The 16385-nt window shown below is 42.2% G+C and overlaps 1 protein-coding gene across 6 annotated transcripts; it reads right to left on the bottom strand.

Annotated features, from left to right (window-relative positions):
• Positions 1–4522: 4522 nt before the first annotated feature.
• On the bottom strand, positions 4523–13503 carry MED18 (mediator complex subunit 18). Of its 6 annotated transcripts, none has more exons than XM_028114061.2 (3): positions 13477–13503; positions 12623–12700; positions 4523–5660 (listed from the first exon to the last, which is right to left on the bottom strand). In XM_028114061.2, the coding sequence occupies exons 2-3, from the start codon at positions 12693–12695 to the stop codon at positions 5107–5109; spliced, it is 627 nt and encodes a 208-aa protein (XP_027969862.1). In that variant the 5' UTR covers positions 12696–12700; positions 13477–13503; the 3' UTR covers positions 4523–5106. The 6 variants fall into 6 exon arrangements, with proteins under 6 accessions (XP_027969862.1, XP_027969859.1, XP_027969860.1 ...); XM_028114058.2 differs by having other exon boundaries at positions 12623–12761; positions 13477–13501; XM_028114059.2 differs by lacking the exon at positions 13477–13503 and adding an exon at positions 13339–13470.
• Positions 13504–16385: the final 2882 nt, after the last annotated feature.

The following is a 16385-nucleotide window of genomic DNA, read 5'->3' on the forward strand; positions in this document are numbered from 1 at the left end:
TAGTAGTAATGGTGAGAAACTGAAACTTACCCTAAAATGAATATTAGAAATAAAAATAAAAATGATACAATAAAAAAATAATAAAATGAATATGACAGAATAAAGGTCTACGGAAGCTAAGTCTATTTTGAGGGGGAAATAAAAGTCAGGCTACCTGCCCTACTGGTAGAACTGGCTCTATGACAAAGCCTCAGTAATAAAAACATTGTGTTGCTGGCACTGAAACAAAGAAAAAGACCAATGAAATAGAATGGAGAGTTTAAAAGAAAGCATATACATGGGAATTTAATATGTGATAAAGGTGGCTCACAAAGCATTAGAAAGACGGTTTTTCGATGGTGACAGAAAAACGAATTCACTGTATGGAGAAAAAAAATCTGGATTTTTACTTGAAACTATGTTAAAGGTGGATTCCGATTAAAGACCTAAGTGCCAGAAATTAAAACTATAAAGCTAAAAATGAAAAACCGTTACCTCTGGGTAAATAAAGATTTCTTAAATGAGACTCCAAATTATAAGGTCAAAATTTAGGGCATTTGCTTAACTAACAGCATCACATCCTACAGACAAAGTTAACAGGAAGGTGACAGACTGGGAGAAGGAACAGTGACTTTTAAAACAAACATGGAATGTCTAAAATATATACATAAATCCTACCAACAAGACAGGAAACCAAATAGAAAAACAGGCAAAGGATATATATACTTTAGTTTCACATACTAAGAAGTCTATACAACGTCATATATAAAAAGGCATATTTTTAAAAGGTTCAATTTTTATTTTAACCAGAGAAATGCAAATCAAAACAGCCAAGAGCTGCCACTTGACATCCTCCAAACTAGCCAAATTAGAAAGAGGACCTGGGTATGAATTCCTGTGCTGGTAATAGGAATGCGAAATAGCACAGCCAATCTGAAAAGACACCTGGCAATGTTTGGCAGACTCGAGCATGCTCACAGGTACATGGTTCAGAGGAATATTCCACCTCAATCTACAAATTTGCTTATTGTAGCACTTTTTATGGTAATAGAGAGTTGAGGGCAAGTTAGGTTTCCATCCTCAAGAGACTGAATGGGTAAAAAACATGGATGGATGCAAAGTGGAGATGTGCCAGAATTCTGGAGTGAGACGGAGTGGAAATTCAGGCTCTACCATTTACTAATTCTGACTTTGAACAATGGAAATAGAAAATTTGAGTAAATTCTCTGTGTCTTACTCTCATCTATAAAATGGAGGTTAATAATATCTACCTCATAGGGCTATTGTGAGAAGTATGTCAGTTAAAACATTTAAAGCACCTGCCACGGGGCACTTGGGTGGCTCAGTCGTTAAGCGTCTGCCTTCGGCTCAGGTCATGGTCCCGGGGTCCTGGGATCGAGCCCAGCATCAGGCTCCCTGCTCAGTGGGAAGCCTGCTTCTCCCTCTCCCACTCCCCCTGCTTGTGTTCCCTCTCTCGCTGTGTCTCTCTCTGTCAAATAAATAAATAAAATCTTAAAAAAAAAAAAAGCACCTGCCAGAGTTAAGCACTACTCGAGTAGTAATATTCCTGTTAATATGAAAGTACATGCAAGTTGGAAGTTATGAGGTAGGTTTATAGGGGCACCTCGGTGGCTTAGTCATTAAGTATCTGCCTTCGGCTCAGGTCATGATCTCCCGGGGATGGAGCCCCTGCATCAGGCTCCCTGCTTGGCAGGAAGCCTGCTTCTCCCTCTCCTTGGCAGGAAGCCTGCTTCTCCCTCTCCCACTCCCCCTGCTTGCGTTCCCTCTCTCGCCGTCTCTCTCTGTCAAATAAATAAATAAAAATCTATGAGGTAGGTTATATATGGCAACAAGAGCATATCACAAAAGCAATGTTAAAATATATTTTAAAATATATTTATCTTTATTTTTTTAAAGATCTTATTTATTTATTTATATGACAGAGAGAGAGAGTGCCCAAGTAGGCAGAGCTGCCTGCAGAGGGATAGGGAGAAGCTTGATCCCAGGACCATGGGACCTATGACCTGAGCCAAAGGCACTTAAACAACTGAGCCACCTAGTTATTTTTAAAAAGTAAAAAAAAAAAGGAACAATTAAGCACAGTATCATTTATGTGAAGTGAATACGTTCATATAACTCTACATATTACCAGACAGGCACCACAGACCTACATCAAATGTATCAGAATGGGTGCCTACAGGATAGTGGGAATGAGTGTAGAGTTTAGGAATAAAGGGGAAGAGTACAAAACAAGGGGCCTTGCCTGAATCATTATGCTAATATGCCTGTGAAGAAAGGAACAGGATTTACCCATTTATGCAATCTGCAACTGAGGGGCTGGGGGAAGCTATCTTGAAAAGATTCAGGGGAAAGCCAAGAACAGGCTCCCACAGCCAGAGAAATGACCAGCTCACCAACTTGGAAGCCGCCCCATCTTAGAATTTATCATCATGTGAGATAAGGCCCTCCTTACTGTTTAAGGCAGCTTTGGATGGCTTTTCTGTTACTTGTAGCCCAAAGCATCCTAACAGAATATTCATATAATCTTTCAAGTGACACCAAAGAGGATTATGATTTGTCCAAGTAGCTCAACTGGGGTGTGATATAAGTGGAGATTCCAGAAAAAAATGAAAATTTTGAATAACCTACAATTTTTAGCAAACCAAACTTTCTCCAATGTATTAAAAACTCTAGAAGTATCGGGGCGCCTGGGTGGCTCAGTTGGTTGGGCGACTGCCTTCGGCTCAGGTCATGATCCTGGAGTCCCGGGATCGAGTCCCGCATCCGGCTCCCTGCTCAGCAGGGAGTCTGCTTCTCCCTCTGACCCTCTTCCCTCTCGTGCTATCTCTCATTCTCTCTCTCTCAAATAAATAAAAATAAAAAAAATTAAAAAATAGTAAAAAAAACTCTAGAAGTATTAAAATGAGCAACACATTTCTCCCACTAAGAACTGTTACTTAAAAAAAGAAAAATATTGGGGCATCTGGGTGGCTCAGTTGGTTAAATGTCTCACTTTGGCTCATCTGGGTGGCTCAGTTGGTCAAATGTCTGACTCTGGCTCAGGTCATCATGATCTTGGGGCTCTGGGATCAAGACCCTGTGTTGGGCTCCTCGCTCAGTGGAGAGTCTGCTTCTCCCTCTCCTACTTCCTCTTCCTTTCCCCTTCTTCCTCTGCCTCTTCCCCCACTCGTGTTCACTCTCTCAAAAACAGAAAAATATTAAATTCAAATGATAAATGGGAAAAATTTTTATAAAAGCTCTTTATAAATTGATGAGATGAATAATCAATGAAGAAAAGGCAAGTCACATAAGAAAAATAAGGTCCAAAAAACGTAAAAAATTTCAACCTCACTGATGAGTATTTTAAAAAGAAAACTTGAGGAGTGCCTGGGTGGTTCAGTCAGTTGGGCATCTGCCTTCGGCTCAGGTCATGATCTCGGGGTCCTGGGATCGAGCCCCATGTCAAGCTCCCTGCTCAGTGGGGAGACTGCTTCTCCCTCTCCCTTGCCCCTCCCCCAAGCTTTTGCACTCTCTTTCCCAAAAAAATAAAATCTTAAAAAAAAAAAAAAAAAAGAAAACTTGGGGCACCTGGCTGGCTCAGACGGTAGAGTGTGTAGCTCTTGATCTTGGGGTCATAAGTTCAAGCCCCACATTGGGCATAAAGCTTACATAAAAAATAAAAGAAAAAATAAAAAGAAAAATCAAACTAGTTACCATTATCATCAAATGGGAAAAACAAGTTTTCATAGTCACACCCAGTTTTGGCAACATTTTTGGGAACATCATTTACAGCTGGTGGGAGTGAAAACTGGGACATTTCTGGAAGGCGTTTGGCAATGTACGGCAGAAGTCTTAAAACAGTGCATACTCTGACTCAGCAGTTCCCTAGAATTTACCCTAAAGAATAGTCATAGATGTCAACAATGATTTTACTAAAAGCACTAGCATTACAGGATTGTTTTTTTCTATTTTTTTTTTTTAAGATTTTATCCATTTATCTTAGAGAGAGCGAGCATGGGGGCAGGGGAAGGGGCAAAGGGAGAGAGAATCTCAAGTAGATTCTGCATCCAGCAGGGAACCCTATGCGGGGCTCAGTCCCATGACCCCAAGATCACGACCTGAGCTGAAACTAAGAGTCAGATGCTCAACAGACTGAGCCACTCAGGCGCCGCTAGAGGATGTTTATAAAAGCCAAAAATTGGGAACAAACTAAAAATCCCAAAGTAGGGGGAATCAATGAAGTTATGGAAAATCCACACAATGGGATACACATAGCAATTATAATTATCAGTATTAACAAACGATCTCTGCTGATTAGTATCTGTAGAGTTCAGGGAAAGCTAATTAATCTCTGCCTCAATTTCCCTATTTAAATGAGGTTTTTTGTTTTTACAGAAGAACACTATAGCCTAATATCCTGAAAAGGTGTTAATGAGAGATTAAACAAAAAAAGAAGGGTATAAACCAGTATATACAGAATACTTTATAAAATAAATATATCTCGTATATATAAATTTATAAAAATAAAGACTAGAAGGATATATACCAGAATAGAAATAGCATATATTTTTGAATAATAGGATTACAGGTTGTTTTTCTTATTTTTGTATTTAAAAATTTTTCAACAAACGTGCTACTTTGGTTAAAGGTAACAACTATCATCTCTATCAGAATTAAAACTAAAAACTGCCATTTTTTTCATTCCCACTGGTAGTGAATCCACCCCAAATTAGTGGGGTGATGAAGAACTGGAATCACAGATGTTTCTCTTCATAGTCTTTATTACCACACAATACACTCGCAGTCCCTACTTTATAAACCTTATACACAAATAGCAAAACAATTAAAAGATCTTCCTTTCTAAAAGCTAATTTATTCCAGTTTCCTCTCATTATACAGAGCGACTGGATAGATTCTCCATGTTATCCTAAGCCTTTAATTCGGAAAGGCTGTCACAAAGGTGAACTTGCCCCATGAGGAAAACAGTGTCAAGAACCAGCTAAGTCCTCACTGTCCTCCTTTCTGGGGGAAGAATGTCTGGCTGGCAATGGTGAAATGGGACATTTATAACATCTTCTTTTTTGTAACAGGTGAGGACAGGCCCCAGTGGCAGACAGACTGTCTTAGTCACATGAGCCTCTTGGGGTCTATTTTCTCTAGGTGAACCAGAGGTTTCAGCTGCTCGGCAAAGTTCCTCATGTCATCAGAGACCATGTCCTGCCCAGCTGGTGCAACGACACTCAGTTCCACAAGATAGGAAAGTGACAAGGCCTCAGTGCTGTCTGTGTTTCCTGGGACCAGGATGCGGAAGATCTTATACACCATAATCTTCATGATACCCTTGCGGAACAAGTGACCCTTGGCGACAAACTCATGGTCCATGCGGAATCCCATTTCCATCAAGAAGTCAGTGAGGTTCTCAGATGTTGCAATGTCTACACAATTTCGCACCAGGGCATGGCGGTTCTTGTCTCCCATTTCCGGCTGTCCCAGGTAGCGCAGATGCCAGGGTGCCCCTCCCCTATCCATAGAACGCCGGGCCCTTAGAACAAATGGACTAGCCTGCTGGCCCTTAAGGAGGAATACCATCTCATGGTCAAGGAAAGTCTCAGGTTCCATGTTGTCACACAAACCCCGAAGGCGGTGGATGAGGCTTTCCAAACTGTGATCTAAAACGCTTCCTGAAGAAGGAAAGAGTACTGTTGAGTCCCATCTTCCATTTTGGGTACTGGGATTAGCAAAAGATTGAAAAAACTTAAATGAAAAACCAAAACAGTTTACTGCAGTGTTCGTAAAGCATAGGTCCAGTACATGAGATTTCAGAGGGGTTATGCTGCCAAGGTACTGGATAACATTTTGAGAAAGTTAATCCCCTTTCAGTTTTTTTTGCATTGTCTTACAACTAAGAAAGTCTTACTAGAAAGTCTTTAGGCCTTCCCTAAATGCTAATCGCCAACGGGCTCTGGGCTCAGAGGCTTGAACAACCATAGTATCTATCTACAATAATAATAATACTCTTGTCATTTATTTGAAAAATTATCTTCTATTTCCAGCAACACAAGTTTTTCATCTATAGATTACAACATTTCCTTTTTATGTCACATATTTAAGTAAGAGAATGAAATGCTCCATAGAAATACACCGATCTTTGTTCTCCTCTAATTCATCCTCCTAGCAGCATCTGACCTGGTTGTTAGATTACACCCACCTCGAAATCTATTCTTCCCTTCACATCTGGGACACAACTCTTCTCTTAGTTCTTCACCTAAATCACTGACCATTCCTTTTAAGTCTACTTTGCTGGGTCTTTCTCATCTTCCCTAAATACTGGAGGACCCTAGGACTCAATCCTAGTCCTCTTTATCAACAATCTCTTCCTCCCAAGGTGACCTAACTTGGTGCTATGGCTTCAAATATCATTTATGCTCTGAGGACTCCCATATCTATCTCATGAACTACAGACTCATATAGCCAACTGTCTCCTCAGCTTCTCCACTTGGATGCCTAACAGACATCTTCATCTTCCTATGTTCAGTATCCAACTGTTGGCTTTTCCTCCACAATCTTATTCCTCCTGCAGTCTTCTCCATCACAGTAAATGGAAACTCTCTGCTTCTAGTTGCCCAGGCTCCAAACCACAGAATCATCCTGACTCCTTTCTTTCCCCCATATCCTATATCCAATCCATACTTTTAATATATATGCAGAGGGGCGCCTGGGTGGCTCAGTCATTAAGCGTCTGCCTTCGGCTCAGGTCATGATCTCAGGGTCCTGGGATCGGGCCCCGCATCAGGCTCCCTGCTCCGCGGGAAGCCTGCCTCTCCCTCTCCCACTCCCCCTGCTTGTGTTCCCTCTCTCACTGTGTCTCTCTCTGTCAAATAAATAAATAAAATCTTAAAAAAATAAAATATATGCAGAATCCAACCACTTCCCACTTCCCCATTCATTTCCATCTAGTCCAAGTCTCCCTCATTTCTTGCCTGGTTTTTGCAATAGCCTGCTTCTACCCTTGCCTGCTTCTTCTCTTTTCCATACAACAACCAAGTGGTCTTTTTAGAATATAAGACAGATAATGACACTCCTCTCCTCAGAACCCTCCAATGGCTTCCTGTGTCATTCAGAATAAATCCCAAAGTCTTTACCATCATCTACAAGGCCCTATACATTGTGGTCTCTGCTACCAGTCCAACATCATTTCCTTCTACTATCTCCCTAGATCACTCTCTCCAGCCACAGTGATCTTCCTGTTGTTTCCTGAAAATGCCAAGTATTTGATAAAGTATTTCTCTTCAGAGCCTCTTCCCTTAGTCCTACACTTAGAAAATTTTCTTCACCAGTATCCGCATGCCTCACCCCATCACTTTCTTCAGGTCTTTGCTCAAGTATCACTTTATCAGAGAGGCCTTTTCTGATCACCCTAAATAAGACAGCACATCTCCCTCCAATCTCTTTCCACCTCCCTGCTTGAGGTTTCTTTAGCATTATCACCTCAATTCTTTAGTCATCTTTCAATGTATCAATTGTATATTGATACTTTACTCATCTTTCTTCCTCCACTGCTGATACTCCAATGCTAGGAATATATCAAATATGTACTGAATAAATCTGTTAAAATAAATGAGTATATATCGTTACTATGGTAAATATTGACAGTGAGACTCAAAGGACTGAATTTTTGGAAATAGGGAACGTTGTAGGAAAAGCAACAGATCAGATCCCAGTAATCACAGGACAGAAGATCATGGGAGCAGGGAACAAGTCCTACATTCAATACATTGTACCCTACATTCAGGACAGTATCAGACATGTGTTTGTTCATTCCTCATTTTTTTTTTTAAGATTTTATTTATTTATTTGACAGAGAGAGACACAGTGAGAGAGGGAACACAAGCAGGGGGAATGGGAGAGGGAGAAGCAGGGGGAATGGGAGAGGGAGAAGCAGGCTTCCCGCCAAGCAGGAGCCTGATGCGGGGCTCGATCCCAGGACCCTGGGATCATGACCTGAGCTGAAGGCAGACGCTTAACGACTGAGCCACCCAGGTGCCCCCATTCCTCATTTTTTTTTTTAAAGATTTTAGCAGGGAGCAGGGAGCCTGATATGGGGCTCGATTCCAGGACCCTGGGATCATGACCTGAGGCGAAGGCAGATGCTTAATGGACTGAGCCACCCAGGCAACCCCGTTTCTCAAACATTTGAGGAGCTTTGTGAGTGTTGGTTCATTTAACCTATACTTCTTGAATGCTATTCTAGGTACTATGCTAGGAAGTAGGGGTCCATGCTCTAATGGAGATTACACTTTAGTGGGGGAAGCACAAAATAAGGAAGTAAATAAACAGAAATACAAGGAAATAAAAGGGAGATGGGATAGAGAGCAATTGGTGGGGGTGGAGAAGAGAAGACCTCTCTGAGGGGCTGGAGTCAGAGAAGGTCTCCCTAAGGGTATGCAACTGAGCTGAAACCTGAAGGATGAAAATGAGATGGTTATTTGAAGAGCTGGAGAAAAGTATTGGGCCAGAGGGATCATCAAGTGCTAAGGCACAGAGGCAGGAAAGGGCCTGGGGAATGAAAGAAAATGGAAAGGTATCAGTGTGCTTGAAACGCTGTGAGAGAGAAGGAAGATGAGATGAAGTGAGGATTTGGCCTGGGCCACAGCAGTGTAGGACTGACATACAGTCCATGGTGAAGGTGGACAGCTATGTGTGCCACACTTTATTTTCAACAAAACAGGGAAAGACATGACTGGATTTACATTTTCAAAGGATCATTCCAGGAACACTGGTATGGACTCCTCATCAAGACAATTGCATGATACTTGATTGCATCCTGTTTACAAAATACGTTTTGGGGACAATAGAGGAGAAACTTTTGCATATGGACTAGATGTTAGGTGATATTAGAATATATTATTAATTTTCTTAAGATAATAATGATAGGGGGCACCTGGGTGGCTCAGTCGTTAGGCGGCTGCCTTCAGCTCAGGTCATGATCCCAGAGTCGTGGGATCGAGCCCCGCATCGGGCACCCTGCTCTATGGGGAGCCTGCTTCTCCCTCTCCCACTCCCCTTGCTTGTGTTCCCTCTCTCGCTGTGTCTCTGTCAAATAAATAAATAAAATCTTAAAAAAAAAAGATAATAATGATAGTATTAAGGTTATGAAGAAAAATATCCTTGGTTTTTAGAGTTGCATACTGAAGAGTTGAGGGGTAAAATGTTATGAGGTCATAAAATTTTCTTTAAGAACAGCAAAGAGGGGTGCCTGGGTGGCTCAGTTGGTGGAGCAGGTGACTCCTGATCTTGGGGTTGTAAGTTTTGAGCTCAACGTTAGGTGTAGAGATTACTTAAATATACAATCTTAAGGAGCGCCTGAATGGCTCGGTCAGTTAAGCATCCGACTCCTGATTTGGGCTCAAGTCGTGATCTCAGGGTTGTGAGATCAAGCCCTGCGTTGGGCTCTGTGCTAGGAGTGGAGCCTGCTTAAGATTCTCTCTCTTCCTCTCCCTCTGCTACCCTCCCTCCCCTCCCTCTCTTAAAAAAAAAAAAAAAAAAGAACAGCAAAAGAAAAAAGATGAGAAGCAAATATGGCAAAATGATACAAACTGAGGGCGCCTGGGTGGCTCAGTCATTAAGCATCTGCCTTCGGCTCAGGTCATGATCCCAGGGTCCTGGGAACAAATAAATAAAATCTTTAAAAAGACGACCTGAGCCAAAGGCAGATGCTTAACAATTGAGCCACCCAGGCGCCCCTAAATAAATAAAATCTTTTAAAAAAATGATACAAACTGAAATCTAGACGATGGAAATGGACTGTTCACTATATTAGTCTCTATTTATATTTGAATTTTTAAATAATAAAATAATTTTTGAAAAGATGACTACTAGGGACGCCTGGTAGGTCCCCCGCAGCAGGTACTCCATCATATTTTTTTTTTTTAAAGATTTTATTTTATTTATTGGACAGAGAGAGAGAGAGAGCACAAGTAAGCAGAGAGGCAGGCAGAGAGGGAGAAGCAGGCTCTCTGCTGAGCAGGGAGCCCGACGCGGGGCTCGATCCCAGGACCCCAGGATCATGACCTGAGCCGAAGGCAGCCGCTTAACCGACTGAGCCACCCAGGCGCCCCCAGGTACTCCATCATATTAATGGTGCCTCCAGTGACAGGCATCATGGTGTCTAATTAAGCTGAAGACAACAGAACTGGTGTCCAAGTCCCCAGTCAAGTAAAGCACAAGAAACACCTGAAGAAGTGTTATACTGTTATCAGGCTCAGTTGGTAGAGCATGCAACTCTTTTTTTTTTTTTTAAAGATTTATTTATTTATTTGAGAGAGAGCATGCATGGAGAGGGGCAGAGGGAGAGGGAGAGAAGCAGACTCCCCATTGAGCACAGAGGCGGACAGGGGGCTTGATCCCATGACCCTGAGATCAGGACCTGAGCTAAAATCAACAGTCGGACACTCGGCCAACTGAGCCACCCAGGCACCCCAAGCATGCAACTCTTGATCAAGCCCCACGGCGGAGGCACAAAGTTTACTTAATAATAATAATAAAAAAATAAAAAGATAACTACCTGTCAGTGTGGGAAGAGACAATCAGAAGTGGAAACAATGTAATAAGTAAAAGGTTACTAAAGTAGTTCATGTGAGGGATGATAACTGGGGTGTGGCACTGCAGGTGGAGAAAATACACTTTTAAAATACATGTTGGAGGGGCGCCTGGGTGGCTCAGTTGGTTTGAGCGTCTGCCTTCGGCTCAGGTTGTGATCCCAGAGTCCTGGGATCAAGCCCCGCATCGGGCTCCCTATTCAGCAGGGAGTCTGCTTCTCCCTCTCCCTCTCCCTCTCTCTCTGCCTGCCGCTCTGCCTACCTATGCTAGCTCTCTGTCAAATAAGTAAATAAAATCTTTAAACAAAAAATAAAATAAATAAAATAAAATACATGTTGGAGGGGCGCCTGGGTGGCTCAGTCATTAAGCGTCTGCCTTTGGCTCAGGTCATGATCCCAGGGTCCTGGGATCAAGCCCCGCATTGGGCTCCCTGCTCCGCAAGAGGCCTGCTTCTCCCTCTTCCACTCCCCGTGCTTGTGTTCCCTCTCTCACTGTGTCTCTCTCTGTCAAATAAATAAATAAAAATCTTAAAAAAATAAAATAAAATACATGTTGGAAGTAAAATGAATAGGACTTAGAAATGGACTAAATGTGGGGGTAAAGTGAAAAGCAGATATTGACTCCTAAATGCTTGGTTCATGCAACTGGTGAATGATAGTAGCACTTACTGAGTTGGGAAAGACTGGAGAGGTAGCTTGAGAAGTGAAAATTAGTAACCTAATGTTGTTTCATATTAAGTTACTAAATGGATGATCTGAATTAAAGTCTAAACTCTTCCACAGGGGCGCCTGGGTAGCTCAGTAGGTTAGGCATCTGCCTTCAGCTCGGGTCATGATCCCAGAGTCCTGGGATTGAGCCCTCTGTGGGGCTCCTTGCTCAGCAGGTGGCCTGCTTCTCCCTCTCTCTCTGCCTGCAGCTCCCCCTGCTTGTGCTCTCTCTCTTGCTATCTCTCTCTGTCAAATAAATAAACAAAATCTTAAAAAAAAAACCAACTCTTCCACAAAACATTATATGACCTCCTGAAAATCACTACCCTCTCTGGATCTTGAGTTTTCTCATCTGGGCAAGTTACTTAACTTGTTTCCTTTTTTTTAAACTTACATTCCTTTTGTTTTATTTTATTTAACCAACTGAGCCTCCCCCCCTTTACCTGTTTCCTGATCTATAAGATAGAACTAATAACAGTATCGTAGAATTATTATATGATCCAGTAATCCCACTTCTGGGCATATATTGAAAATTCAAAGCAGGATCTTTAAGAGATATTTGCACACCCATGTTTGCTGCAGCAATATTCATGATGACAAAGAGGTGAACCCAAATGACAGATAAATAGATAAAGAAAATGTAGTACATACACAAATGGAATGTTATTCAGCTTTAAAAAAGGGGGATCCTGGGACGCCTGGGTGGCTCAGTTGGTTAAGCGACTGCCTTCGGCTCAGGTCATGATCCTGGAGTCCTGGAATCGAGTCCCACATTGGGCTCCCTGCTCAGCAGGGAGTCTGCTTCTCCCTCTGACCCTCTTCCCTCTCATGCTCTCTATCTCTCATTCTCTCTCTCAAATAAATAAATAAAATCTTTAATAAAAAAAGGGAGGATCCTGTCATATGCTACAATAGGGATGAACCTTGAGGACATTATGCTAAGTAAAACAAGCCAGTCATAAAAAAACAAACACTGTATGATTCCACTCATATGAAATATCTAGAGCAGTCAAAATCAGAAACAAAGTAGAAAGGTGGTTGCCAAGAGCTGAGGGGAGGGGAAAGGAGCAATTAGTGTTTAATGGGTATAGAGTTTCACTTCTGCAAGATGAAAAAGTTCTAGAGATCAGTTATACAACGTGAATATAAGTAACACTACTGAACTGTACACTTAATGTTATGTGTTTGTGACCATAATTAACATTTAAATTTTTTTAAAAAATTGTCTATTGAGTGCCAGAAATCATGCAGGTTACCTTTGTATAACAGCCTCTCAACCCAACAGATGAGGAACAGAAAGAGGAAAACAGGTCATCCAAGTTGCCTGGTTCACTTACCCTGCAGCAGGTACTCCATCATATTAATGGTGCCTCCAGTGACAGGCATCATGGTGACTGGAGGTGCCTCCATGGTGTCTAATTAAGCAGAAGACAAGAGAACTGGTTTCAGAGTCCCCAGTCAAAGCAGAAGAAACACCTGGAGAAGTGTTACATTGTTAATACATTAGAGGGGCAGAGAAACAACAGATCTGCTTGTGTCATCGGCCTTGATATCAAAAGATTCATTCATCCAAACTTTTTGAGTAACTGCTATAGGCCAGTTTCAGGAACTGATGATACATATATGTAAATAGGGAGTCGTGGTCATGGAGTTAGAGCAAAATCTTCTAGTTTCAATGTCCGAAACCTCTAAAAGTTTTCTGTGCAATCTTGAGGAAGTCATCAAAACTGGGACTCAATGTCCTCCTTATAAAATGGGGCCAGCGATATTTAACCCCCAAGACTCTGTGGCTTGGACATGTAATAACATTCAGAACTGAAAGGTGACTTAAGAGACTTTGTCTACTCTTCCATTCATAGATGAAGATACTGAGACTCGGAGAGGGGCCTAAGGACCCACAGCAAGTCAGTGGCAGAGCTTGAATCAATCTAAAATCTGGGCGTTCCGCCTCTCTGAAAACGCCTTTCGAAGAGAGAGAGGCGGAACATGAGGTTCTTTTAAAAGGATGGTTTAGGTCCCCTTAAGCCAACATCAAAGACACGTACCCACTTACACTAGAAACACGCCCCCGAGCGCACTCTAATCTCTTCTCGTAAAGTGGGTAATATATCCACCCCACGACCTCGGAGATTTTATAAACAATGAGCCCCCAGCCCCCACGTTAAAGCCCTCAGGACAGCTCAACACCTACTCCTCGTCTTTCCACTTCCGGCAAGAAACGGACGTCACGTAAATCTTGACACCGGTGCCCCGCGACGTAAGGGTGCCGAGAAGGAATAAAAATCCCCCTCTCTGCAGCCTCGTAAACAGAAGCGCATGCGCGGGATGCAAACCGCCGTACGGAAGATGGCGGCCTCCCTTGGAGGGTCACCTGAGATTTACCGGGTAGCTTGACGTCATAGGCCGTCCTCCAGGAAAATATTTTTTTCAAGTTTGACGATCTGGAATGTTTTTGTCTAGGAAATCTCTTGAAACCGACAGGGCAAAAGAGAGCCTAGGGAAGGGAGTTGCGGAAAACAGGGAAGGGGAGACTTACAAAACGGACTTTTTGTTGGATACCTGAGGGTGAAAAGACACCCTTTACTGCGAAGCATAATGTTCTGAACAATTAGGGAGCTCAGCAATACACTTAATATTTGTTCACCTTATTGTATATGTTTTACTTAATTTGAAAATATAGGGAGATAAGTAAATTCAACAAATGTTCATTGAACGCTGCTAATATTTGTCAAGCATGTAAGGTGCAGACAAAGTGAAGACTACAGTGAAGTGAATGAGGTACTCTCCTAGAGTGAAAAAAATTAAAGGGACACCAGAAACTCAATGGCTAAGATAAATACTATTTTAATGCAGTATTTTACAAATTTAATGCAAAAAAAACTGAATGAACAATGTATCAAAATTTTATTTTTTTAAAAGATTTTATTTATTTGGACAGAGAGAGAGACACATTGAGAAAGGGAACACAAGCTGGGGGAGTGGGAGAGGGTGAAGCAGGCCTCCCACGGAGCAGGGAGCCTGACTTGGGGCTCCATCCTAGGACCCCGGGATCATGACCTGAGCCGAGGGCAGATGCTTAATGACTGAACCACCCAGGCGCCCCTCAGTATATCAAAATTTTAAATTTGATCCTCATGGGAGCCCTATGAGCCAAGTACAATTATTACTCTAATTTTACTAATGGGGAAACCCAGGCAATGAGTTGTTAAATAACGTGCAAAGGAGGGGAGAGGCTCTAATACCAATGTAAGCCGTTGACTTTAAAGCCCTCTGTCTTACACTGTACTGTACTGTCACTTCTAGCTCTAGTTCCCTTGCTGTGGCTAATACTACCTCCCATTCATTTTTTTAATATTGAACATTCCTTGAAAGTCTAGACTGTTCTAGACATTTTGTTAGCTGTTAGCTCCATCACTACCCTCAAAAGAGTTTATAGGTAGGTTGTGGGAATCAGAGGGTTAAACTAAGGAGGCTGTACCATGTAATTTGATTCAATAGGAAAATGAGATATCAATAGCTCAACCCCTTTGGAAGCAAGCAGGACACTTGGTCCATCTTAGGGGCATCAGTGAAGGATTCCTGGAAAAGGTAATTAATGCCCACTTGAAGGATCAATGGATGTTAGATAAAGAAGGGAGAAAAGGGAATTTCAGGTGAAGGGAACAGCATGTTCAAAAGGATACTGAGTTCGGGCGCCTGGGTGGCTCAGTCGTTGAGCGTCTGCCTTCGGCTCAGGTCATGATCCCAGGGTCCTGGGATCGAGTCCCACATCGGGCTCCCTTCTCGGGGTGGGGGGGGGAGGCCTGCTTCTCCCTCTCCCACTCCCGCTGCTTATGTTCCTGCTTTCGCTATCTCTGTCTCTGTCAAATAAATAAATAAAATCTTTAAAAAACAAAACAAAAGGATACTGAGTTAAATAGAATTAGAGTATAGAATCTGAGGTTAGTGGCCGAAACAAATGAGTCTAGGGAAGGAGTAAGGCCCAGACCCTGGAGGACTTTGTGTGCTAGACTTAACATTTGTGGCTTTAAAAAGATCACTCTCGCTGCAGTGTGGAGAAAAGCTTGAGAAAGGAGAACCTGGAGAAAGAAGGCCAGTTTAGGAGCTTTGGCACAACTTGAGCTGAGAGATAATTATAGGACAAAAGACAGATTTTAAAAATATGGAAGAGAACGATTTGATGACTAACCAGAGCTAAAGATAGAAGGAGTCACAGGTGTCTAGATGTCTACCTTGGGTGGCCATGGTAGTGCTCTTTTCTGAGCTCGGAAACACAAAGCAGTGTGGGTGAGGCAGGAAAGATGAGTTCATATGCAGATACATTGATCATGAGGTGTTTATGAAACACCCAAGTGCTAGTGCCCAGAGTTCAGAGGAGAGAGAGCTGATCTGGAGGTAGACCTTTCAGAGTCAGAGCCTTATAGATGATAGCTAAAGACATGAGAATAAATGAGATCACCCTGAAAGGGTGGGTAGAACACGAACATTGCACAGGACTCTGATAGTTATTAAGTCCACATATACCCCAAGACTTAGGATGTGCCTCCTGATCAGTCTGGTGATTCACAATGTTGGGCAGAGTGACAAGCTTTCAGTGCTATAATGACTGGAGGAAATTGTGAAATATTGTCCCTCTTTTTTCCTATACAGACACTAACTTCAGAATGGAAAGTCCAGTGAATTAATGGATCCTTTGAGGCACCATAGTATTTATTCAAATTTTAGCTGGCATTTCAAAGTAGAGTTAAATTAAAAAAAAAAAAGATGGACTGGAAATGGGTGAACAAAATGGTAAAACTCGGACAAAGCCTAGAAGCTGGAGGGATGGATTTTTCTGATAAGGATGTGAGTCCTAGAGCCCAGAATGGGACTCACTTCTGTCCTCTGCCACTATCCAGCTGTGCAGCCTTGGGCAACTCACTTCCCCTCTCTGGGCCTCAGATTCCGTTTTTGTGAAATAGAGCTAAAAATAGTACTTTTTAAGGTGGAATTGGCAAAAATAAAATGAGATGTTTATGAAACACTTGGCATAGTGCCTGGCTTATTGTAAGCAATCAATAAATGGTAGCTGTTATTGGTATTATATCTTGTATCTCATTT

The sequence above is a fragment of the Eumetopias jubatus genome, unplaced genomic scaffold (genome assembly GCF_037043125.1).
Source record: "Eumetopias jubatus isolate StellerSeaLion01/CBP00866 unplaced genomic scaffold, mEumJub1_p1.0 scaffold_4, whole genome shotgun sequence".
NCBI lineage: Eukaryota > Metazoa > Chordata > Mammalia > Carnivora > Otariidae > Eumetopias > Eumetopias jubatus.

Bases quoted from the DNA above. Each gene is read 5' to 3' on its own strand.
- MED18 (XM_028114061.2), bottom strand. From the start codon at position 12,695: ATGGAGGCACCTCCAGTCACCATGATGCCTGTCACTGGAGGCACCATT. The intron at 5,661-12,622 runs GTAAGTGAACCA...TTCCTTCTTCAG, and splicing joins GATGGAGTACCTGCTGCAGG to GAAGCGTTTTAGATCACAGT.